This window comes from Erpetoichthys calabaricus, chromosome 15 (genome assembly GCF_900747795.2).
Source record: "Erpetoichthys calabaricus chromosome 15, fErpCal1.3, whole genome shotgun sequence".
Classification (NCBI taxonomy): Eukaryota; Metazoa; Chordata; class Cladistia; order Polypteriformes; family Polypteridae; genus Erpetoichthys; species Erpetoichthys calabaricus.
Genome location: NC_041408.2, coordinates 49718500 through 49745282, shown reverse-complemented (window position 1 = coordinate 49745282; position 26783 = coordinate 49718500). Strand labels below are relative to the sequence as shown.

Below are 26783 nucleotides of genomic sequence, written 5' to 3'. Positions count from 1 at the left end.
ATTGAGACGAGCCCTAATGTTCTTTTTGCTTAACAGTGGTTTGCGTCTTGGAAATCTGCCATGCAGGCCATTTTTGCCCAGTCTCTTTCTTATGGTGGAGTCGTGAACACTGACCTTAATTGAGGCAAGTGAGGCCTGCAGTTCTTTAGACGTTGTCCTGGGGTCTTTTGTGACCTCTCGGATGAGTCGTCTCTGCGCTCTTGGGGTAATTTTGGTCGGCCGGCCACTCCTGGGAAGGTTCACCACTGTTCCATGTTTTTGCCATTTGTGGATAATGGCTCTCACTGTGGTTCGCTGGAGTCCCAAAGCTTTAGAAATGGCTTTATAACCTTTACCAGACTGATAGATCTCAATTACTTCTGTTCTCATTTGTTCCTGAATTTTTTTGGATCTTGGCATGATGTCTAGCTTTTGAGGTGCTTTTGGTCTACTTCTCTGTGTCAGGCAGCTCCTATTTAAGTGATTTCTTGATTGAAACAGGTGTGGCAGTAATCAGGCCTGGGGGTGGCTACGGAAATTGAACTCAGGTGTGATACACCACAGTTAGGTTATTTTTTAACAAGGGGGCAATTACTTTTTCACACAGGGCCATGTAGGTTTGGATTTTTTTTCTCCCTAAATAATAAAAACCATCATTTAAAAACTGCATTTTGTGTTTACTTGTGTTATATTTGACTAATGGTTAAATGTGTTTGATGATCAGAAACATTTTGTGTGACAAACATGAAAAAGAATAAGAAATCAGGAAGGGGGCAAATAGTTTTTCACACCACTGTATATACATATACATATATATACATATCTACATATACACATCTACATATATATACACACATACATAAACACACACATAAGACTTACTGACTGAAACGGGCTTTCATTGACAATCATGTTATGTTATTTTTAAAATGTTTCCTTTTTTTTTCATAACCTCTTTAACACACTACTTCTCCGCTGCGAAGCGCGGGTATTTTGCTAGTATATATATATATATATATATATATATATACATATACACACATACATGCAGTTTTAATAACACAGAAATCAATATAAACATTAACATCATTATCATATGAGAATATGAAGTAATATATAAGACGCACATTTCATATAAATATAAATTATTAAACAGTAAAATCTTCTTCTGTAATTTGCTACCGTGGCAATTTGTGTGTCTGTCCAGGATTTTAAATGACCTGTAGCTCGCAAACCGTTTCACCTATACACTTGAAATGTGGTACACATATAGTACGTCACGTCTACTATCCGCTTTATGGGTGATGATTGTTTTAGTCTTTTTATCTTTATTTTATTTTATTGTAGAATCAACTGCTATCTGCGCACAGCAGGGCAGCCGTGGGCGGATGCGTATGGTGTATTCACTCCATGTTATCGTGCATTGTGCTGTCAGTTGTATTTTGATAAAAGAATTTGAACAACATATAAGAAGCGTATAAATTATTAAACAGTAAAACATTAACATTTAAGAAGTAAAGTTACATTAAGTACTACTGCAGTGCCTTCGGGTATACCTCATTTTTTGTTTGCCCTTACATGGTTAAATGTATACATTTTTTGGTGCACCTACCCGAGAACACGCGACATATAACCGAGCGTGGGAGAAGCATGGATTTTAAACACGCGTTGAGTTGATCTGCTGGTCTCCCTCGTGGAATAACTGGTAATGTTTGACTAAAATCTACAGCGAGTAAAACGACATTACCTCCTATTTTTTTTTTTACGATCTCTGAGATCTTGCTTTTTTCGGTTCAAGGCTTCATAAGCTCTTTTATGTTGTATGGTGTACTTATCCCAAACCATCATCTTTGAATGTTGCAAGACTTTCGCCTTGTATGTAGATCGGGATAATTACATTCATTGCATTCCTAGTCTGAATCACAATGTGATTGTATGGGTGGTTACCTGGCACTGTAGGGTTGCCACCCGTCCTTTAAAATACGGAATCGTGCCGCGTTTGAGAATGAAATTGCGCGTCCCGTTTTGAATCAATACTGGACGGGATTTATCCCGTATTTTTTTTATCATTTTTTTTTTTAAAGCAGCGTCTCATGCAAATCATCCCACACGCATTTTATGAAGATGCCTCCTTTCCTACTTTTGATTGGGTAATACTTGATGTCATCGTTAGTTTGATTGGTGTTTTTAAGTGTCCAGTGAGGAGGGCGTGTCTTTTAAGTACAGTCTGCAAAGTGTTGGCACTGAGATGTGGCGTCAGCGCCATACTTGAAGCCCCTAACGTTGCGGTCAGCAAGTCGGCTAACATCCGCCATGTGCCGTCTTTCAGTTGCGAGAAGCAGATCATAGAATGGTTGAAACTGTTGCCCCTAACGTTGCGCCACGGCGTGTGGTTCGTTTATACCTCGTGTGTTCTCATTAAACTTTTATCTCGCGAATATGTTATTGCAATCCGCAGCGGGAGCGTTTCTATAAACTTAATTTAAACTTACGTTTTACACCGTGCTTTCTTTCCCTTATGAACATGCTTGTATGCTTAACTCGCTCCGTTCTCAATTGTTTAATTAATTTTTTGCTCTTAGCTGTTCGCGGCTCTTCCTCCATTTCCCCCTACTTCGTTCTTTTATCTCGTGAATATGTTATTGCAATCCTTAACGGGAGCATTTCAATAAACTGATTGAAAATAGTTTTGCATTTACCTTTTTAGTAAAAGGCGAGCTTTTAAGCCTGAGAAATCAGCCCGTAAATGCACACGTTTAATTGCACATGTGTTAATATGTATGGTTACACAGTATTAAAAGACAGTGAACAACGTCAGTTACCTTTGTTCCCGCGTTTGATAAAAGGTGAGCTTTTAAGCCTGAGAAATCACCCCGTAAATGCACACGTTTAATTGCACATGTGTTAATATGTATGCTTACACAGTATTAAAAGACAGTCAAAAATTAACGTGATTTACCTTCGTTCCCGCGTGTGAGTCGTGCTGTAAATCTCTTCCTTGTTTTTAGTTCACGTGATTACGTAGGAGGCGTGATGACGCGATACGTGACTCCGCCTCCTCCATTACAGTGTATGGACAAAAAATATGTTCCAGTTATGACCATTACGCTTTGAATTTCGAAATGAAACCTGCCTAACTTTTGTAAGTAAGCTGTAAGGAATGAGCCTGCCAAATTTCAGCCTTCCACCTACACGGGAAGTTGGAGAATTAGTGATGAGTGAGTCAGTCAGTCAGTCAGTGAGGGCTTTGCCTTTTATTATTATAGATATATATACACACATATATATATATATATATGTAGATATGTAAATATATATATATATATATGTATGTGTGTATATATATATATATGTATGTGTATGTATGTATGTGTATGTGTATGTATGTATGTGTATATGTATGTATGTATGTGTGTATATATATATGTATGTGTATGTATGTATGTGTATATGTATATATGTATGTATGTGTATGTATGTACGTGTATATGTATATATGTATGTGTGTATATATATATATATATATGTATGTGTATGTATGTATGTGTATGTGTATATATGTATATGTGTGTATATGTATGTGTATATATATATGTGTGTATATGTATGTGTATATATATATATATGTGTGATATGTGTATATGTATATATATATATGTGTATATGTATATATGTACATATGTATATATATGTATATGTATATATATGTTTATGTGTGTGTGTGTGTGTGTATATTATATATATATATATATATATGACAGCAACACTCATAACAGTGACAACACAATTACATATATATATATGTAGATATGTATATATATGTAGATATATGTATATATATGTAGATATGTAAATATATATGTATATATATGTGTCTGTGTGTAAATATATATATACAGTGGTGTGAAAAACTATTTGCCCCCTTCCTGATTTCTTATTCTTTTGCATGTTTGTCACACAAAATGTTTCTGATCATCAAACACATTTAACCATTAGTCAAATATAACACAAGTAAACACAAAATGCAGTTTTTAAATGATGGTTTTTATTATTTAGGGAGAAAAAAAATCCAAACCTACATGGCCCTGTGTGAAAAGGTAATTGCCCCCTTGTTAAAAAATAACCTAACTGTGGTGTATCACACCTGAGTTCAATTTCCGTAGCCACCCCCAGGCCTGATTACTGCCACACCTGTTTCAATCAAGAAATCACATAAATAGGAGCTGCCTGACACAGAGAAGTAGACCAAAAGCACCTCAAAAGCTAGACATCATGCCAAGATCCAAAGAAATTCAGGAACAAATGAGAACAGAAGTAATTGAGATCTATCAGTCTGGTAAAGGTTATAAAGCCATTTCTAAAGCTTTGGGACTCCAGTGAACCACAGTGAGAGCCATTATCCACAAATGGCAAAAACATGGAACAGTGGTGAACCTTCCCAGGAGTGGCCGGCCGACCAAAATTACCCCAAGAGCGCAGAGACGACTCATCCGAGAGGTCACAAAAGACCCCAGGACAACGTCTAAAGAACTGCAGGCCTCACTTGCCTCAATTAAGGTCAGTGTTCACGACTCCACCATAAGAAAGAGACTGGGCAAAAACGGCCTGCATGGCAGATTTCCAAGACGCAAACCACTGTTAAGCAAAAAGAACATTAGGGCTCGTCTCAATTTTGCTAAGAAACATCTCAATGATTGCCAAGACTTTTGGGGAAAATACCTTGTGGACTGATGAGACAAAAGTTGAACTTTTTGGAAGGCAAATGTCCCGTTACATCTGGCGTAAAAGGAACACAGCATTTCAGAAAAAGAACATCATACCAACAGTAAAATATGGTGGTGGTAGTGTGATGGTCTGGGGTTGTTTTGCTGCTTCAGGACCTGGAAGGCTTGCTGTGATAGATGGAACCATGAATTCTACTGTCTACCAAAAAATCCTGAAGGAGAATGTCCAGCCATCTGTTCGTCAACTCAAGCTGAAGCGATCTTGGGTGCTGCAACAGGACAATGACCCAAAACACACCAGCAAATCCACCTCTGAATGGCTGAAGAAAAACAAAATGAAGACTTTGGAGTGGCCTAGTCAAAGTCCTGACCTGAATCCAATTGAGATGCTATGGCATGACCTTAAAAAGGCTGTTCATGCTAGAAAACCCTCAAATAAAGCTGAATTACAACAATTTTGCAAAGATGAGTGGGCCAAAATTCCTCCAGAGCGCTGTAAAAGACTCATTGCAAGTTATCGTAAACGCTTGATTGCAGTTATTGCTGCTAAGGGTGGCCCAACCAGTTATTAGGTTCAGGGGGCAATTACTTTTTCACACAGGGCCATGTAGGTTTGGATTTTTTTTTTCTCCCTAAATAATAAAAACCACCATTTACAAACTGCATTTTGTGTTTACTTGTGTTATATTTGACTAATGGTTAAATGTGTTTGATGATCAGAAACATTTTGTGTGACAAACATGCAAAAGAATAAGAAATCAGGAAGGGGGCAAATAGTTTTTCACACCACTGTATATATACATATACACATCCACATATATATACATATATATATATATATATACACATATCAACATATATATACACATACATATACACACATACATAAACACACACATATACATATATACATACATACATACATAGTGCGTTGTAACACGGGCTGTGATTGTTACATGGGAGGGAGACGACAAATCACAGCTTCCCGCTTTCTAATCAGGCCTGTGATTGGTGCTTTGACGGATGCCCAGATCCCACAGTATGTCCCCTTAGGAGAGGCGTTAGGCAAGTGTAATTGAATAGTGGTGCTGCAAGTTTAGCTTTACACCTGTTTTTAAGGCTTATTGACTGAAAGGGGCTTTCATGAAAAAACTTAGAGCTTTGCTACAGGATACACCCTCCACAAGTTAAGGAAGTAAAAATAAAGGTATTTATTTCTGTTTTATTTAAACCTTTTAAGTTTGTATGCGGGCAGTATGGTGGTGCAGTGAAAGGTGCCAGTTAGGAGACCCGGGTTCGCTTCCCTGCGTGTAGTTTGAATGTTCTCCCCGTGTCTGTCTGGGTTTCCTCCGGGTACTCCGGTTTCCTCCCACAGTCCAAAGACATGCAGGTTAGGTGCATTGGCGATTCTAAATTGTCCCTGGTGTGTGGGTGTGTGTAGGTGTGTGCGCCCAGTGGTGGGCTGGCACCTTGCCCGGGGTTTGTTTTCTGCCTTGTGCCCTGTGTTGGCAGGGATTGGCTCATGTATTTAGGATATAGCGGGTTGGATAATGGATGGATGGACATTTGTATGCATAGCCCCATTTGCCCGTTTTCGTTTTTTTCATTCTTCAGTAATATTTCAGCAAACCTGGAGCTTGTCAGTTCAAATCCTGGTACTGACACCACTGTGTGACCCTGAGGAAGTCACTTCACCTGCCTGTGCTGCAAAAAACCAAAGTAATGTAACAAAGTGTACCTTAGATGTTGCAAGTTGCTGGAATAAAGGCATAAGTCAAATAGATAAATATGTATTATACACATAGGAACTATTCATTTATTTTCAGTTAAGTCATCTGCAGCAAACCTTTATAAATGAGGGTTTCTCCTTTTTAGATAGTGCAAACTGTTTCTTCTTCATTGAGGTTTTCCCTTGGAGAGCTTTTTTCATTTCATTGAAAATTAAAGCAGCAGCTGCCAAAATATGTAGCTTTCTTATTAATTTTTCAACATTGTGTAAAATAACTATAAAGTAACATAAAAGGTTTAAATACTCGTTATCCTTTTACACTAAAATATTACTAAAGAGATACAAAAAAAGTAAAATGCATATGTTGTTTTTCTTTAAGGAGATTAAATATTACTGAAGAAAAAAAAAAACCTAAAACAGCCAAATGGGGCTATGCATACGAACTTAAAAGGATTAAATAAAACAGAAATATATACCTTTTATTTTTACTTCCTTAACTTGTGGAGGGTGTATCTTGTAGCAAAGCCCTAAGTTTTTTCATGAAAGCCCGTTTCAGTCAATAAGTCTTAAAAAGAGGTGTAAAGATATTGACAATAAGCTATGCAAACCCACCAAGACATGCAATCGTTTAAATCAAGGCACGAGTCGAAAAACACCATCCGATACTATTAGTTAACGATTAACATATGCAAAAACAGTTTGCATTTACCTTTTTAATAAAAAGCGAGCTTTTAAGCCTGAGAAATCACTCCGTAAATGCACACGTTTAATTCTTTATCACTTCAAACAACTGAACTATCCAGAACATTTCAGGCATACATCCAGCATTCAAACTATGTATAAAAAGCACAACTGTTAAAGGAATTCAGCATTTCTTAATTGAAAATGTTCCTTTAATCCTCAGCATGTCTCAATGAGTCGTTCTGGTGGTTTTACTTGACATTTTGATATTCTGGTTAATTGTGTTTGCAGTTGAGATGTTCTTTCCTGATTTATACTTGTTTTCTCGTTAATATTTGTTTCGATGGTGTTAGTGTTCTGATTAGAGGTTATTGGTCCTTTGATGTCTTGACGGTTTCTTCTTAGAACAGCTCCTATTCCGTAATTCTGTCACATACTGCTCTATTGTTTCTCCGCTTTTCTGGAAACATGTAAAAAAACTTGTGCCACTCAAACGTCACATTGCACTTTGGGTTGCAATACATTTCGAATTTTTCAACTATTTTGTTCAATTTCATATTGTCTCTATCTTCTTCAAACTGAAAATTGTTATACACCTCTAGCGCCTTTTCGCCAATTACATGTAGAAGCATAGACGCTTTCATTTTTTCACTTTTCCTATCTGCTTCAATCGCAGCAAGATACAACTCGAATCTCTGTTTAAATCTTTTCCAATTTTCAGCTACATTTCCGTTTAACTGGAGATTTGGTGGGGGCTGTAATCCTAACATATTTTTTTTTCTCTTTTGCTAGAACATCTTAGCACTTTCTGATCACGTTTTCGGATTACTCACAGACACGCGACTCGTTCAAAAGCTGAACCTCTTCTTCAGATTCCTCTTCCAATCCGCCACTTCTGACACCATGTAGTGATCTTGTTAGGTTCGTAGTTTAATCAATACACAGGATTGAAAGATATAATAACTTTTTAATAGACAGACTTTAGAGACATTTACTGTACAAGTTACTAATCGTTCTTTAGTTCACGCCCATTCTCCTACTTGCATCGGCATTCACAGGCATTACTAATCATTCTGTAAGTATCCCTTAATAGACCTTACTAATCAACTATCATTACAAAATCCAACGTGGTTTGTGCCCTTCAGAATGAAAACAGTTAGCATTTACCTTTTTAATAAAAGGTGAGCTTTTAAGCCTGAGAAATGACCCCGTAAATGCACACGTTTAATTGCACATGTGTTAATATGTATGCTTACACAGTATGAAAAGACACTCAAAAATTAACATCATTTACCTTTGTTCCCGCATTTGAGAAAAGGCAAGCTTTTAAGCCTGAGAAATCACCCCGTAAATGCACACGTTTAATTGCACATGTGTTAATATGTATGCTTACACAGTATGAAAAGACACTCAAAAATTAACGTCATATACCTTCGTTCCCGCGTTTGACTTGTGCTGTAAATCTCTTCCTTGTTTTTAGTTCAAGTGATTACGTAGGAGGCGTGATGACGCGATACGTGACTCCGCCTCCTCCATTAGAGTATATGGACAAAAAACAGGTTCCAGTTATGACCATTACACATAGAATTTCGAAATGAAACCTGCCTAACTTTTGTAAGTAAGCTGTAAGGAATGAGCCTGCCAAATTTCAGCCTTCCACCTACACGGGAAGTTGGAGAATTAGTGATGAGTGAGTGAGTGAGTGAGTCAGTCAGTCAGTCAGTCAGTGAGTCAGTGAGGGCTTTGCCTTTTATTAATTAGTATAGATATATATATATATGTGGATGTATATATATATATGTGGATGTATATATATATATATATATATATATATGGATGTATATATATATATATATATGTGGATGTATATATATATATATATGTGGATGTATATATATATATATATGTATACATATGTTTATGTGTGTGTGTGTGTGTGTATAGCAACACTCATAACAATGACAACACAATTACATTGACAATCATGTTACGTTATTTTTAAAATGTTTCCTTTTCTTTTTCATAATCTCTTTAACACACTACTTCTCCGCTACGAAGCGCGGGTATTTTGCTAGTAGATATATATAAGAGCCCGTTTCGACAACGTAAGATGAAACGGGCACGAGTTTGTGTCAACAGTGTATGAAGAACAAATGATAAGTAACGAAGAAGTTGTTTTGTAATGATTGTAGTCCGCTTTACTCATTACTGTACAGGCTAGTACTGTTAGTTGATGAATTTTCCAGGCCTATAGTATAATATTGAATGATGAATGTTCCAGTACAATATGGAATAGTAACAAGTATAAGCACCACAAACCTGATATAGGTGTATTGAATGAATGCGTAATTGAATCAGAATGCGTAATTAGGCCTCTAGCTGTAGTCGAAATCGCCTTTGAGGCCTCTAGAGCTTTAATCGAAGTCGCCTTTCTCTTTGAATTTTTGCGGCCATAAATCCGCCACCTGCCGCGATGTTAGGGTTGGATGTCGGTCTCGTAAGGTTTTTCGGTCAGCTGCGCTGAAGGTGACTGCGCATTCGGCTTCGGATGTGCGCAGAAGGCAACTGCGCATTTGGCTTTGGACGGACGTGAGTGAGTGAGGAGGCAGGCGAATTATGTATTAAAATATATATAATATATGTTGCATAGTTTACTGTCAAATAATGCAAAGAGTATGCAACATGTGTTTCACAATCATTTTGGGCTCATCAGGCGTACACACTCTACTGCTCCTGTCGCGGGGATCAAACCTCGGATGTCAGCGTCAGAGACGAAGCCCCTTTATGCTGCACCACGGCGTGTGGTTTGTTTATTTGACAGCCTGTAGGTCCGGAGTAATTACATTCATTGCATTCGTAGTCTGAGTCCCGACCTGAACCACATGCGTTACCTGGTAGTAGAGAATCCATTCCCAGGCTCCTGATTACCAGTAACCTGGGATTCCCGGACATTTTTTATTCCTGCATTCCCGGGAATGAAACTGCTGTAATTCCCGGGAAATCGGGAACGGCCAAGTTCACATATATAGCATGTAAAAATCGATGAAGAAATAACAGAGTTATAGTTGAAAATAATTAAGGTGGCGCCATTGCTGCAGCTTGCACTTCATCAGACAACAGCTTTGAACAGCAACTTGAAATTGCAATGCGTCAGTCTGTTGCATCCGCATTATCTGTGCTAAGAAACTGGCCATCACAGAATGGTGACAAGAAACTGGATGCATCAGTAAAAGCTGAAATGGCGGTGTTTCAGCGCAATGGCAAGTGCGGCGTTGTTTAGAACAAGTGTATCAGTATCTGATGATTGTGCCGCCTACTTCAGTGGAGGCAGAGCGTGCTTTCTCAGCGGCTGGCGTACTTCTGCATGATGGTGCGCTCTCTCATGGACGAACACACGCTGGACACGTGGAAATGCGGGATTCCCGAATTCCCGGGAATGGATAAACCCGTCCAGGAATGGATTCCCTACATGGTAGGTAACCACGCATACAATCAGGTCGGGACTCAGACTACGAATGCAATGAATATATATATATATATATATATATATATATGTATATGTGTGTGTGTGTATATGTATGTATGTATGAAGCAGGACCAACGAATGTCCGTCCCGAGCCAGAGGAGGATCCGACGGAGTGAAGAAAGAAGCTCCACAGCGCACAGCCGGCATGTAGGACTGATCATCAGGTAAGTCCTCAGCCGGCTGATGCTCCAGTTTTGCTTATGGCTCGGCACGATCTAGAGGTTCACCGAGTCGTTTTCCCAGGTGAAATGCGATGTTCGAGACTGCATAGTCGAGCTGGAGAGGAAGGCGATCGCGCCACAGAAGATAGATAGATAGACAAATAGACAGACGCTGGGACAATGGACTGAGCGGCGCGGCACTGAAATCTCCGGCCGGAGGAATGCGGCTATGCAGGTAAGTGATACGTATCGTAAAGAGAAACAGAGACGCGAGCGAAAGCGTCTCAGTATTGTGTGGTTCCGGTGACCGAGTAGCCGCATCTCCGATAGTGGATGCAATGTGGAGGGCTGATCGTGTGGTGGGAGTGGAGCCAAGACTCCGGCTGATAAGTGCCGTGGGCCTTAATGCCCTACTGCCAAGGCCAGCGTCAGTCTCGCATCGCTCCACAGGGGTGCAGACAGCCAGGGGTCTCTTCCTTTCCCGTATTGAGACTCAAACTGTTAGGGCGCCCCAGAAGAAAAGGGAGGAACCGGAGGTGTAAAGCCGGCTCTTCCCCCAGAGAGAGACGTGAACCAGTGCGCTAACATATGATTACAGGCCGCCCTCTGCGGTGGCAGAGGGAAGCCCCAAGGTCAGCAGGGAAGACGGGAGTGTGAGCAGTCCCATGGGACAACCCAAAGAAGGGGGCACAAAGGCCGCGGAGCAGGTGCCGAGGTTTTGGCTGTTAGGGTGCCGGCTGAAGGGGGAAGTGTTGGCCCTTTGGCTTAGTGAAGGACGCCAGGCAGTGGCGTCAGGGCAGCGTCTTTGCCCCTGTTTCTGCTTTCTGTTTTGCAGGACCGGGCCCTGGATAAGCACGATTCGGACTTGCTTCGTGGGAGACCTGCTCTCGCGGGACTGGCCACTGCGACTGACGGGTCTCCGCTGGCAGAGGGGCAGTGTGGCAGGTGGCTGGAGGCAGACTATACGTCCCCCGGGCCACGAGGGGGCAACCACCCTGGATAGTGTGGGGACTATGGGGACGGAGCGTGGATGCTCAAGCCCATTGGGACCCATGGCCACCACCAGGGGGCGCCCCAAGCCTCATAGAGCCCGGGATATCTGCACGTCCGCCACACCTGGGAGGGTTGATGGAGGACCTTCCAGGGACGCCCGGAGTGCTTCCGGGTGCTCATGCGGCACTTCCACCACACCAGGAAGTGCCGCCGGAAGAACGTCAGCGAGCACCTGGAGCACATCCGGGTGACTATAAAGGGGGCCGCCTTCCTACAGTCAGAGAGCTGGAGTCAGGTGCTGGAGTAGGACGAAGCTCCAGTGAGGAGAGGAAGGGCGAACCATCGACATTGAACGCCCGTAGAAGGGCGTTGTGGTGCTGGAAGCACTGTGTGTGTGCGGGACTTGGGTTTTGGGACCTTTTGTTTAATAAACGTGTGTGTTTTAGAACTACCAGTGTCCGTTTGGTTTGTGTCCGGGCTGGTTATCTCACAATATATATATATGTATGTTTATATGTGTGTTGATAGAGGGATATCTTAAACAGTCCAAATTAAATCAACTGTGATTTAGTGTTTAATAATAATAATGTGAATACTTTTTTTAAAGGCACTGTACATTCATTTCTTGTCAGTTTGTAATATAAACATACTGTGTGTCTTCATCTGATGTGTACACAGAATAATTGTTATTAATAGCATGTATGTTTTGTAAACTCCAAAGGTTTAACTACTAGTTGTCAAATCATACAAATCCGAGCCATGTCTGTTTCGACTGACTCTTCCCTCAGTGACTATTCAAGCTTTCAAGAAACATCCATCCATCCATCCATCCATTTTCCAACCCGCTGAATCCGAACACAGGGTCACGGGGGTCTGCTGGAGCCAATCCCAGCCAACACAGGGCACAAGGCAGGAACCAATCCCAGGCAGGGTGCCAACCCACTGCAGGCTTTCAAGAAACATTCAAGTTTATTTAGTATGTAATTTGAATAATACAATATTTAATGCTGTGACATGTAAAATGCAATACATATAACATAATAGGTGGCCTATAAAGCTTGTCAGTTCAGTGTACTTAAGTTAAAGCAGTGACATTTATAGATACACTGCCCTAATCAAACCTCAGATGAGTTTTCTCTTGAGGTTTACACAAGCTGTTTAGAAAAGAAAATGAGGAAATCTGAAAAAAATGGTCAAGTGTCACAAAAATGTACTTTAATTATATATGATTATGTGCACTCAGTGTATTTATCACCTTCTTGGTCAATGCAGAAAGCCAAAGCAGCCCAGTGCAGCAGCATCTCTATGCCTGAATCAAACCTCATGTATTATGAGCTCTCTGCTGGTTGACATGGCCACACAAAGACTCTCATTTGCTTGTCACCATGGGAACAAATGCACACATCACGTTGATTTCCTTTTGTTGAACAAACAATAAAATTTGTATCTGAATACACTATACCTCTATAAACTAGCAGTGCAGGGAGTAACTGGTAATGGTGAAATTGCATAGTGCTTCCAAAGCCAGCAAATTTAATTGACTGCCTGATGTACTTTTTTATTATTAGATTAAAATTTTACCATTAAAAGGGTTAATACTATCTGAAGAATAATAAAGTGAAAAGAGTAGAACCCTTCAGAAGCAAAAGATGACTACCATAGACCACTAAACCAATATAGGAGAAAATTTCGTGGTAAGGTTGTTACACTCTTTAATCATGGCACCAGAGAATGACGATGTGGTGTTTGTTAATTAACACATGCAAGCAAGAGTTTCACTGTTCTTGGTGCATGTAACAATAATGACCTGTCAAAAGTGCTCATTTGTTCTAATGTCCACAATCTGGATGAGAACATGCCAGTGCTGTCCTCTTTAATTCTTCCAAAATAACATTGACATGTTCTGGAGGTCCCGAAAGTCCTCCTGTCTACCACACTACTTGGTACTTATTCCAAGTGTCTGTGGTTCTCTCTGTGAGGTTAAACTTTCTAATGTTTGTGTGAAATTTACCCATAATAAGTTTCTAACAGTGTCCCCTTGCTTTTGATAAACTCATTTTAAAGTCACATTCTTGATCCACTGGACTAATTCCCTTCATAATTTGAAACTCTTCACTCTTGTTTCCTCTTAGTCTTCTTTTGCTTAAACTGTAAATGCTCAACTCTTTTAATCTTTCTTCATAACTCGCCCCCTGTAGCCTTGGAATCAGCCTAGTTGCTCTTCTCTGGAATTTTTCTGACACTGCTGTGTCCTTTTTGTAGTCTGGAGACCAAAACTGTACACAGGACTTCAGATGAGGCCTCACTAGTGTGTTATAAAGCTTGAGCAGAACCTCCTTGGACTTGTATTGCACACATCAAGGCACTATATAATCTGACATTTTGTTAGCCTTCTAATAGTTTATGAACACAGTCTGGTAGTTGACAGTCTGGTGTTGAGTCCACTATGACTCCTAAATCCTTCTCATAAGGTGTACTTTCGATTTTCAGTATTCAAACCTCACATTTTTACTTCCTTCGTGTAATAGTTTACATTTACTGACATTAAGTTTCATCTACCACAAATCTGCACAAGCCTGTCTGCTATCCAAGTCCCTCTGTGATGATTCAATAGGTTCTCGATTATCGGCCAGTCCACTTAGCTTGGTATAATCTGCAAACTTAACCAGCTTGTTACTTATATTCTTATGCAAATCATTTATATGCATATTAGAAATAGCAGCAGCCCTAGTACTGGCACCTGCTGGACACCCCTCGTAACGGGAGCCAATTCTGATGAGGTTCCTCTTCATCTTATGTTTGAGCCAGTTCTGCACACATCTACACACAACACATTAACCTCCTACTTTTTTTTACCCTGATGCCCGACATCTCATGTGGCACCTTATGAAATGCTTTCTGAAAGTCCAGCTAAATAACATCATAAGCTCCACTTTGCTCATACCCTTTTGTTGCTTCTTCATAGAATTCCAGCATGTTGGTATAACATGACCTCCCGCTTCCTAACCCAAGCTGACTGTTCATTAAATCTCCTGTTCTTTCCATGTGCTTTCCAATCTTTTCCTTAATAATTACTTCCATTAATTTACTTGTGATGCATGTTAAGCTTACTGGCCTATAGTTGCCTGGTCACCCTTTTTATAAAATGGGATAATATTTGCCATTTTCCAGTCCTTTGGAATTGTACAGTCACTTCCTAAAATTATGCATCATAGGTTTATATGTGTACTCGCTAACCTCCTTAAGAACTCAAGGATAAGTATTACCTGGTCCTGGTGATGTGTTTGATTTCAGCCTATTTAATCTGAGCTACACTTCTCCCTCTACAACTTCCAAATCCTTCAGTACCTCCTTAGTAGTCTCTGTTACCACTGGGAGGTTATCAATTTCCTTACATGTGAACACCTCAGTAAAATGCAGGTTTAGAGTATCTGCTATTCCACTGTCTGCATTTTTAACTCCCCTTTTCTATTCTTGATGTGTTTCACCTGCGCCTAGATGGAGGTTCGCCTTACGGGCTCATCAGAAATAAGCAGTACCACTCTAGAACACGAGGGGATGCTATTGCTGATGATACCATCTCCTTTTTCTCCCACAGCCCTGAGAAACCATCTATGGAGGGAAATTGACTCTGCCCCTTCCGGTCTTGCCACTCTGAAGTGGAGGCTGTTTCCCTGCATGGTTCAAACAGACCAAAGAGTTGAGCTCCCACCCTGAAAACTGATGCAGAAGCTTCTTGTTTACTCTTTAGTTCACACTACTTTTGGTTTACACTTATTTGATGCACCATCAAGTGCCTCTTTATTTTTTTGAAAATTGTAAATATTAAAAGGAGGTGACCTGGTGGGTGCCCCAACATTTCCTCTTTGACCAGTGTGTTCCCTTGGTCTATGACAGACCCTATAATCATCTATCCCAGCATGGTTACCATTAGAATGGGCTTTGTGTCAGTACAATTACTTGTGATCTAGCACATATAAAATCTTACTTATGTGCAGTTTCTCATTGCTATGATTATATCATTCAGTTTACAGAGAAATCCGTGATGTGATATGTTTCATATTTTAAAGCTTAAAACTGTTCAATTATTAATATAGACAGCACAGTATAATGCAAACATCTGTTATAGATTAGATTTGTATGGTGCAAGTACATTTGCAATGTCAAAAATAACACATATGCCTTTATTGGTTTGTGTTGTACATTTTCTAATCTTGTGAGCTGAATTGTAATGGGGTATTTTTTTTATAAAGTCAATTTGCTTCCATTTAATATGCACAAACATGGTGATTGTCAGTATGAGCAATTCATGCAAGACCATGTCATTAATTTATGACTAGGCGATATTCAGCAGTTTATTTTTAATATGCGTTTGCAGCAGGGAATAAATGTAAAAGAATAGTTTCATCTGATTATTCATTTTTTGTCTATCAGGTTTAGGGTCATAGAGATAAAGCACCTAGTGTTATGATCTAGAGTTTAATTTTACATTTTTTTAAATATTAAAAAACAGTAATTGAAACTTCAATTTGGAGGATTCTCTTCATCACATTTGTTTTTGAATCTGACACATTTTAAAATGAATATGTTCTCCTGCTTTCCTGATTTGGTATAATTTTGGGTCCTTAAAGGTGTTTTTTCATAGATTTCCTCTCCTCCTGAAAATCCTGCATATCCCTAAAAATTTGCCACATCTCATGGTCACTCATAGTGATCCGATCTAATGTTCTGGTAGATAAACTTTTGAGCAAATACCAGGAGATGCGCGTCAAAAAACAAAACAAAAAAACAGAAAGTGAAATGAAACTGAAGCCCAATACAAAAGACAATAATTGTGATCAAGAGAACAAAAGGGTCAACATTGAAAGTGCATGCGAAAAAAGAACACAGATGTAAATTTTAAATATTCCAGAAGTTTGGTATCTGCAGATCGGAGAAGGATTTGCACCCACAACTGTCCTTTTTATCCTGTCACATCGATTATGCATTGGGTCCTGAACTCGGAGGCCACACCTTTAGCAACGTTAGAAGAGGACCTAATGATGAAAATAAACACTGGCGGCCTTTGAGGGCCCAAAATCATTCCAATCCATGACACCCACAGCCCAATCTTGTTTTCGCTATGGGCACTTCATTTTTGATTACGCATACTTGACGGGGTGCCAGGATACATCTCCAGAAAACTGCACTCAGTTGCTCATTAGCTGGCAGCACAATGTGCTCGTTGTCCAAGTTTCTGGTTCCAACAGTATTTTTGTTTGAGTGTTTAAAAGAATCTCTGGTTTTGAACTCTTTTCTGCACCTTGACTAAGACTTGCATGTAAAGTTTTGGCTTTGGCTCTGTTCATGATTTTTGGTTTCTGACATTCTTGCTGCAATTCTTTACTTATTATTTTCTCATGTCCTACCCAGGCTGTGCTACTAAATCCTGTCTTAAGTCGATGTCACATTTCTCAATTTCTAGTCGTAGGGTATGTCAGATTTATTGCCTGTGGTTGTTGATTTTGTTGCCCAGTTTAAATAACAAAATATCATCTCAGCATGTCAAATTGCACAACTGTATTGTGACTTCCCAGCACAGTCAATCTCCCTTTTTTATGACAGCCAATAAGGTGCTGCCTGAAAGAGCCAGTGCTGTATGAAAGGTTAATAAAGAATGTGAATTCGGCTGCAGTCTCCTCCCTTTATTTCCATTCTGTCGTAGTACATAATATAACAGACGTCAGAAAGACAAACTTTTCTTTTGTATGTGAGGTCCAAAACACTGGCATTCCTTATTCTTCGTTGCTGCATTATATACTTTTTATTGGTCGTCGACCCTCATGCATGCTGTAATAAAATGCATTTGTGTGGTGATGTTGAGGGAATTGACAGAGCGTGTCTTCATGTGCAGATGTACGCAGTTTAGCCGATACCCTTATTAGTATTCTGAAGTGCATAATTAAGCAACTGTGCCCACTGAAGCATAAAAACACCCTGATTAAGACAGAGACAGGAGAGATCTGGAGACACAAAAAAGGAAAAAGATTGAGACGGAGGTTAAAGTAAAGAGAAGTAAGACAAAAAAGACAGGATCATGGCAGAGCTGGTTCGATAGTGTGTGGGCAAGCAGTTGGAAAGTGGCCCTGAGATGAGCAAGTGGACAACATCCATGGGGCATGGTCGCTCAACCCCTCCTAGTGGGCTGCCACAGAAGGCAGAGAGATGGCGTTGGTAGAAAGGAGCAAGGCTTGCAAGGTTTCCTGTCTGGGATGGTTGCGGGGACATGATTTGAGGGATGACTGAGATTGTCGGAAGGTGCCGCCTGCTGTAGAGCAAGACCGTAGATGTGTGCAGCAGGGATGTTCTTTAGAAAGTAGCATCTCTAGAAAGACTGCTGCTTTGTGCAGTCAGTACACCTAGTTGGTGTATACATGGATTTTTTGCTGCAAAAAAAGTAATGAAAATTAAAAACATAAAATGAAAATGTAATCTCTCTTGTAATTTTATTTTCAAATTCTACACGCAAGAATGCTGCAAAAATTAAAAATAAAATGAAATAACATCATTTGCAATTTCACTTTCAAAGTCTACTTGCAAAAATGCTGACAAAATAAAATTAAAGAACAGCTTTTGCAATTTCATTTTCAGCCTGAATAATCAGCCTAGCATTGTGCCGCCAGGGGGCACTGGGAGGACTGGCAAGCCCTGCTGTGTCGGGCTACAGCTCCACCTGGAATTGCTTCAGAGTACTGCGGGGTTAAAAAAAAAAAAACATGGCTAACATTAAAAGTTCAATTTAATTTTGTATAGCGCTCTTCACAAAGAGCAGGTGCAGAGTGTGTGACAAGTCCTTGGGTAAATGCAAACAATCATATTATGAATGCACATAAAAACACAACGAGGGTCAGTCCCCAGTTCTGGAAAGGAAACAAGCATTATGATCGTTGGTCATCTGTTATAACAATGGAACATAAAGAAGAGTTCTTTTTCATTTGGTTATCTTTAAATAAAAACACACATTTGCGATTATTCACTATTCCATTGTATGAGGATCCGTTTGTCTTACACATCACTTTTTAATCAGTGGTGAAGTCTTAAGGGGGAAAGATGGACATTTCAAATATGGTTTCATTGATTGCTTCCTTTCTGGTGTGCCATTCTTAACTGATGTCCGTCCATGAAACATTTGCTTTGCCTAAACTCTGCAGATATTCTACCCACACAGTTTCATTATTTGAAAATTCTTATGAATGAAGCAACTTGAGTTCACAAAAATGTGGGTTTTTCTGAAGGTTCAGATTCATATTTTTGGAAGTGTAAGTGCAAATAAATCTAGTATTATCACAGAATCAGGTTTGTTTGTTTTACACAAAGCTGAAAGTATTAAAGAGTTAGTGGTGGTTTGAATTCTGAAGATGTGTTTCTTAGCACCAGAAAAAACGCTCCCTGGCTAAACTTGCTTTTTATGTTGATTTTTCATCTTTAATGCTGCAGGCATCCGATGGCCAAGATGAAGTACTGTCTGGATATCAGCACAAAGGTTTGTTCCTTCTATTGTTTCTCTATTTTAAGCAAATTTAGGGCAGGTGAAATCCTAATATAAGTTATTTAGTGTTACAATTGATTGATCATTTGCTTTATTTGCCGTATACAATTTCTTGTATTGCGAGTTTGTCAATTTTTCACATACCACAACTTTCTCTCCTGAGACACACAGAGTTTTGGTGTCAGAGCACAGGGTCAGCTATTGTACAGCACCCCTGGAGCAATTGTAGGTTCAGGACCTTGCTCAAGGTCCCAACAGAGTAGAATTTCTTCTGTCACTGTCGGGATTTGGACCAGCAACCTTTGAGTTACTAGCCCAGAATGATGCTTATAGATGTTACCTCATGTCATCCTTCGTGTTTAACAATATTTTCCTTTCTGGGAGAACAAGGTGGAGGCATACTTGACCACAGTCTGCTGACATATTTTTATATTTCTCCATTCTGCTCATTTATATTGGCACTTGCATTGACCCTCAGTGAGTTCAGTTTAGGGAAACATAGGTACCATATAGCGTGGCAATTGTACTATGTCATGAGTTCCCCCGTGGTCTCCTTGGGGCACTGCTACTCCCCAAACTCCCAACACACACATATGCTTGGACATACGTTTTTCAACAGCAAAGCTTTTGTTATTTTTTAAAATTCTTTAAGGAAGAGTTTCCCACATCAGAACCAAAATTACAATGCTAATGCATAGTAACACTCAGCAATACTCTGCTCCTTCTGCTCTCCATCTCCTTCTCCTCCACTCCTGTCGCAAGCTTTTTCCTCCTCCTCCCCACTCTGACTGTCACACTGAAGTGGGGCTGCTCCTTTTACATTACATCTGGGAGCACATCTGGTGTCCTAAAGCTGTGACTCGGAAGCACTTCCAGGTGGTGTTGGAGCTGACACAACAGGGCTTGCCAGTCCTCCCAGCACCACCTTGTGCCACCCATGGATCTGAACAGGGCTGAACTGACGAACTCCAATTCCCAAGATGCCCTGTCGAAATCTGTGGTGATGCCATAACCCAGGGGGCCTGCCATCTAGTGTTCTGTGGGAGACAATGGTCTGTGCAAACTGTCTGACACCAGTAAAAGTTGAAAATATTGCAATTGAACCTAATCAATTAGCAAACAAAAAAACTGAAAGTTTTTATTCAAACAACAGAATTAAAAGTTTAAAATATGTGCACTCTTTAAAGAAAGATTAATGCAATAAGGAAATACAGAGCCCCTCAAGGGAAATGAACAAAACAAACAAATAAATAAATGTTATTTCTCATGCTCACAAGATCTGTGTATCCCAGAAACACTATAGCTTGTGTTCACAAGATCTGTCTGTCTGTCTGTCTACTGAACCGTGAGAAAGTCATAGGCACTTCAGATAGTTTACAGAAGTATTTGTCTTAGACAGTTATTGTATGTCTTCTGGATTAGTGTGTCAAAAATAAAAAACACGTATTTAGAGTGCCAGACATTCCTTTGAGAGAAAATGAAGCAATGTAATAAGATATTTGAATATCCTTAAACTCCCATAGTTTTTCAGTTAAAAAACATGAGATCTTTTGTAGACTTATAGCCAATTGCTTGATTAAGCAAATCTAACAAACAGAAGCGAATAACCAATGACCTCAAATGCAGGTGGACTCAAAGTGAGTAAGTGAAACAGAAACAGCTGTGTAGAAGAATAAAACCTGACAAGGGACAGCCAGACTAAAAAAATTGGTGACTGCGGTAGATGATGTGTTGGTTAAACAGCATGGCAAACGTGAGCATAGTGACAAGGAAGATGGGTGTTTCTCTTGTTCAGAAGCTTAGATTTTCCTGCTTTACAGCATTTTTAAGTGATGTGTATATATACATTGTAGATGCCACATGAGCTTGATGGACATCCCGGCTAGAAAAGGAAGCAGACTCGGAAGGAAGAAATGGATGGACAGCCCCTATAGAAGCAGAGAGTTCATTAGGGAACTGTTATTCTTCCAGCACGCTAAATGGCAGCAGTCCCATATATCCCCACCCAGTGGGAAATCAGCAGGGCAGGCCAGGAAATGTAGTTTGGCAGGGCAGCCCTGCTAGGGTCATGGGGTGCCGCAAGTGGGCGTTCCAGGGAAACAAGCTCCTTGCTCAAATAATGGACTTCCGTGTGACCCGGAAGTACTTCCATCTGGCAATTGCCCTGGCACCGGAAGTACTCCCAGGTCTAAAAGGGACCGCACTCCCTTACTCAGGCTAGTTGGAGCTGGGTGGTAGAGAGGCAACACTTGACTGGAGGAGGGCAGTGCGGTGGTGAGAGAACATATTGTGGAGAGAAAAAGGCCAGTGTTTTGTGTGTATTGGTGATACTTTTGGAGGTATTTAAATAAAACCTTCGTTTATTTTTGATAAAGGACTGTGTTTTGGTGATCGTGTTGGGGTTTGGGGCTCACTGACTCCCTGGGTTTATCACAACATATATACATGTCTATCTATCTATGTACACATAAGCATATGCGGTGTGTATACATTGTGCTCTCAAACCTTTTCTTGTTGTTAATTTAACTCCATTAAGTAATTCATGGTTTGCTTTCAGGCTCCTAGAGGTGACCTTTCCTTCCATTAACCGTGTTTTTTTTTTTCCTTTACCCTTAACGTTTTTCAACTCTTACATAAGAATTAGCTAATCATCATCTTACCATTTTCTTGGCATGTGCTTTGTTTGTAGAGACTTTGCTAAGCACCGAAGGACTTTGTGAGGATATCGTGTCTGTCCTTGCTGTCTTTTGTGAGAAGCTGCAAGGTGTCATTAAGTAAGTACTTTACTTCTGCCACCTACCACTAATTTTGTGTGTCATTGTGTGTGCATTCTGGATAAACTGCTTGGTGTTGTCATATTCACTTTGCCTTGAAGTCCTAAGTATGTTTGATTAGTGAAGATTAGTGGACGATTAACAGATTCTTAGCTGGGGTAACACTGTAATAGAGAAGAGCTTCTCCAAGCCTCTAGTGGGCAGCAGCATTTTCACTGCTATGGTATTTCTGGTTCCTGCAGAGACTCTTGGGAACTGTAGTGTTTGTTGGAGTCTCAGTGAGAACTACAGGGACCTGAAAGGCTCAAAATAGCCGCACTGTACTTTCCTTGCCCCAAGATGGCACGATTATAAAATGTGCTGCCGATCCCTAGAGTGACAACTAAAGAGAAAAAATAACTAAATGATCTGGACCGTGAGTGACCAGCTAACCTGACAACAAGTACAGAGCACACCAACTGATACAAGGTGATAACTGTAATAAAATTATTGTAAATTTTGTTTCTTATACAAAACCCATGTTGCAGCACACACCACACACTGATGGATCACAAAATAAGACACTCCACTGAAACACAGAGGTATACAAACAACAATTATAGTAAGCGTAAGGAGAAGTTCGTTGAATATAGTGGAAAAAAATCTCTAGGTCTATTTGTCATCCATGCTTGAACCTGGGTTCACCTGATTTCTCCTGTAGAGGTCATAGTTTCCCCATCAGTTTTGCAATCTTCCCCTGGCACTGTTCCTTGACCTTTTTCTATCTAACTCCACCTGGCCACTGCACCATCACCCTTTCTATGTGGTCAAGCCTCTCCCCTGTTAGATTCTATTGGCTCTCCGAGTCATGTGCTCCTTGACAGGTAACACCTTGATTCCTAATAATTATGCAGTTTTTTTGTCCTTCTGCAATAATGGAGAATGGATAACCCGATAATGACACTGCCCACATGACAACAGTTACAACACAACGGCCTCAGTAGGTCAAACTCTGAGTCGAGAGAGGAACAGTGGCAAGGGAGGGGAGGCCATTGTAATGAAAAAGGCCTGGAAGAAGTCTTGGTATTGTGATGGAGAGCATTGAAGAGTATGGGAAGTGCCAAATAAGCTTAGGCTTTTGTTGTTAAAAAATCCTTTTTTTTGTTAGTGATAAATATATAAAATATCTTTGCAAGATAACAGGCAGAAATGCATTAAGAAATGGAGAAAGGGGCTATATGAGAGAAATGGATATGAAGACATTAGGTTTAACTAAAAGGAATTGTATTAGACAGACTAATGTCTAATGTTTTACAAAAACACTCAAATTGATGTAATTCAGTTCAGGGTCACCAAAATCAATTTTGGCAGCATTGAGAATGAGGCAAGAACCCACTCAAGGGTGGGACGCCAGTTCATTGCCGGGTCCTCTCATGTACACACTAAGCCTTACACACACGTCTTTAAGATGTGGTAGTAAAACCAGGAAACCCACACAGACACAGGGACCACATTCAAACCCCTCACAGACAACAGTCAGCTGCAGGATTAAAAACCAAAACACCCGGGATCCACAAGAGGGGCACACCAGCCAATGTTCCACTTTGTCACCCTGTGCTCCAATCCATAGATTGATTTCAAAGGTTTTATGTTTGATCGATGTTCACCATATGTATGTCTTTGTTTTTCCATTTAAGTGAAAATCAACAGCTCCAACTTTTGTATCTGGAATGCATCCTGTCCATGTTGAGCAGCTGTCCTTCAAACATGTACTCTCACAAAGGCTTTACGGACTTAATTTGGTAAGTGCGTCTCAAATTTACATTATAAAAAAATGATTGTCTCTTTGTGAATGAAGCGCAGTGCTGTTGGCATTGTGGTTTACTTCATTAATTACAAATTGTCAAAGTGAAACTATAAGAAAGGGGAAATCTCAAAAGGATTTTCTGTTATTTCCAAAGAAACAAGATTTGGTTATTATCATAATTCAATTTGCATATATAATGTTACAAGTTAATACTCTGTGCATTTTTGCATTTTTTTTTGTCATGGATATTTCAGATAAATAAATGGTTAATAAAATTAATTAGATAATAGGCATGAAAGAAAAATCGTATTGAGTTTGTATTTTACTATTTTTCTTTTTAAAATATTAACACAGGCCTTGTCTTCTGCTAAGAGTGGGTGCTTGTCTTAGACCCGATGCTACCAGGCTTAATTAGGTCAAGTCAGAAAGCTGCCTTGGTCAGTGTGCCAGTCTATCACAGGGTACACTGACTCACTTATACTTGGGGATGCCAGTCTTACCCAACCTGTGGTGTGGGGGGAAGCCTGAGGACACAGAGAAAAAACTACTCAAGCACAGGATGAAAATGCAAACTCCAAAGAAAGTGATTGACTTTGGACTTTAAACCCAGTCCACTGGAGCTTAGTGGGAGCAGTACAAACCAATGTAGCATACCAGCCATACCACCTGCACTTCAGAAGAGGTCATCCACCTGAAGCCTAGCATGTCCAGGCCCAGGCAGTACTTGGATGGGAGACCACCTAGGAAGAGCTTGAGTTGCTGCTGAAAGAGGTGTTTTTGAGGCCAGCAGGGGGCACTTACCCTGTGGTCTGTGTATGGATCACAATGTGCTGTAAAAAATGATGCTGTCCTTCGGATGTGACGTAAAACTGAGGGCCTGACTCTCTGTGGTCATTAAGGTCGCTGGGCGTCTTTAGTAGAGAGTAGGGTGTATCCCAGTGTACTGGTTAAATTGCCCACCATGGCCTGCTCATTCTGGCTCCCTAATCATTCCTGGTCTCTAATTGGCTCTCTGTCATCCCTTCACTACCTAATAGCTCATGTGTGGTGAGCATACTGGTGCAAAAATTGCTACTGTCACATCATCCAGATGGATGATACACATTTTTGGTTGTTGAAGTGGCTCCCTACTCACTGAAGCACTTTGAGTAGTGAAAAAAGTGCTATATAAATGTAATTTATTACTATTATTTGCATGATAGTCATTTTCCTTTGGAATGTTAAAGTGGATTCAGAAAGTATCTGATGACTAAACCTTTTGACTTTCTCATCGTGTTATACTGTATACTGAATTGAAGCCACACGATTGGCCATTTGAAGAAGCAGGCTGTTACTATTACCAAGCAGAATACCCCAGTAAACTTATCTCCAAGTGCTCTGAACCAACTATTTTGGTGTAGAAAACAATTTCAATGATGTGTCCTTTTTCTTTTTTTTCCTTGCCTTTTAGGAAGCAGTTGTGTCCAGCTCTGATTGTCATTCTTGGGAACCCCATGAATGACAAAACCATTACATCAGCTCATGGTGTAATATTACAAGAGACGGAATCCTCCTCGGCGGGCGTGCTTGACCAAGGTCGTGGATCTGGTTGTTCATCCAGTGCTCCGACGCTCATCGGCCCTGTAGCACGCACCATTTACTATATGGCAGCCGAGCTGGTGCGACTAGTTGGGTGCGTGGACTCCATGAAGCCAGTTCTGCAGTCTCTGTATCATCGTATCCTTCTGTATCCGCCGCCCCAGCACAGGGTGGAAGCTATCAAAATCATGAAAGAGGTAAGGAATGCTTTTTATGGTCACATATTCAGCCATTTCCCCAGCTTTAAATCTGAGGTGTTTTATTTGTCACACACACACAAGAAAAGCCAAAAGGTGTGAGGCTTCCAGAACAAAGACAAAAAGCAGATCAGCCTCCCTCCTAGCCTGCAGATTAAGTTCTCTTCCAGGCAGCATGACTATCTAGACTAGGGGTGTCGAACTCCAGGCCTGGTGGGCCGCAGTGGGTACAGGTTTTCATTCTAACCCTTTTCCTAATCAGTGAGTAGTTTTCGCTGCTAATTAACTCCTTTTCCTTTCATTTCAATAGCCCTGTTTTTAAGGATTCAGTCCTCTGAATTGATTTGTTTCTTCATTAAATGGCAGCCAAACAAAAATGAAATGTGAAATGAGCCAACAGATGACCAGCTAAACTGGGATTTCAAACTCCAACCAATTTCACTCCAACCAGTCTCTTAATGAGAAGCTGATTCTTGCTGTTAATTGAGCCCATTATTTAATTCAATGGCCGGTTGCTGCTCTCATTCTGCCACAGCAGAAATCTCTTGATTTTTCTGTTTTTTCTGTCATATGGTGGCTTGTTTGATGTCTCATTATTGTTTGGCTACTAATTAAGGAAAAAGAGACAATTAAGGGGCCTGAGTCAAGTTAATTAAAACTAAAGCAAAAGAAGTTAATTAGCAGTAAAAACAGCTCACTAATGAAGAAGATGGTTAGAATGAAAACATGCAGCCTCTGTGGCCCTCGAGGACCAGAGTTCAACACCTGTGATCTAGACAAACAGGTGCCTTTGGACCTGTGTAGGCCTCAAAATGGAGAACAGGTTTTTAAAGTTCAAAAATCACAAAAGAGTTTCAATATCTTGAAATATGTCTCACAAGATGGAGAACCATGGTAACTCCAGCTGGTAAAGAGACAAACCCCACTAGAACTTTATAAAATAAGACACAACTTTATGAAATAGGCACAAAAGGAGTTGCCAAGAGGCAATCCTAACCAACAATGTTCGAAAAACACAATTCAAAAGAAGAATCCAAAGCAGAAAACGTCAAAGGCCAGTAATCAAAATAAACAAAAAAAAAAACTACAGTATTTAAAACTAATGCCACCAAACCTCAGCCAAGTGC

General features: G+C 40.1%; 1 protein-coding gene across 1 annotated transcript in view; it reads left to right on the top strand.

Moving 5' to 3' along the window:
• Positions 1-26783, top strand: part of arfgef3 (ARFGEF family member 3) — a 223076-nt gene that overhangs the window by 83476 nt on the left and 112817 nt on the right. The window contains exons 7-10 of the mRNA XM_051919360.1: positions 19270-19315; positions 22011-22095; positions 23772-23876; positions 25332-25656. Coding sequence (XP_051775320.1) covers positions 19270-19315; positions 22011-22095; positions 23772-23876; positions 25332-25656 — 561 coding nt within the window. The remainder of the gene's footprint in view (positions 1-19269; positions 19316-22010; positions 22096-23771; positions 23877-25331; positions 25657-26783) is intronic.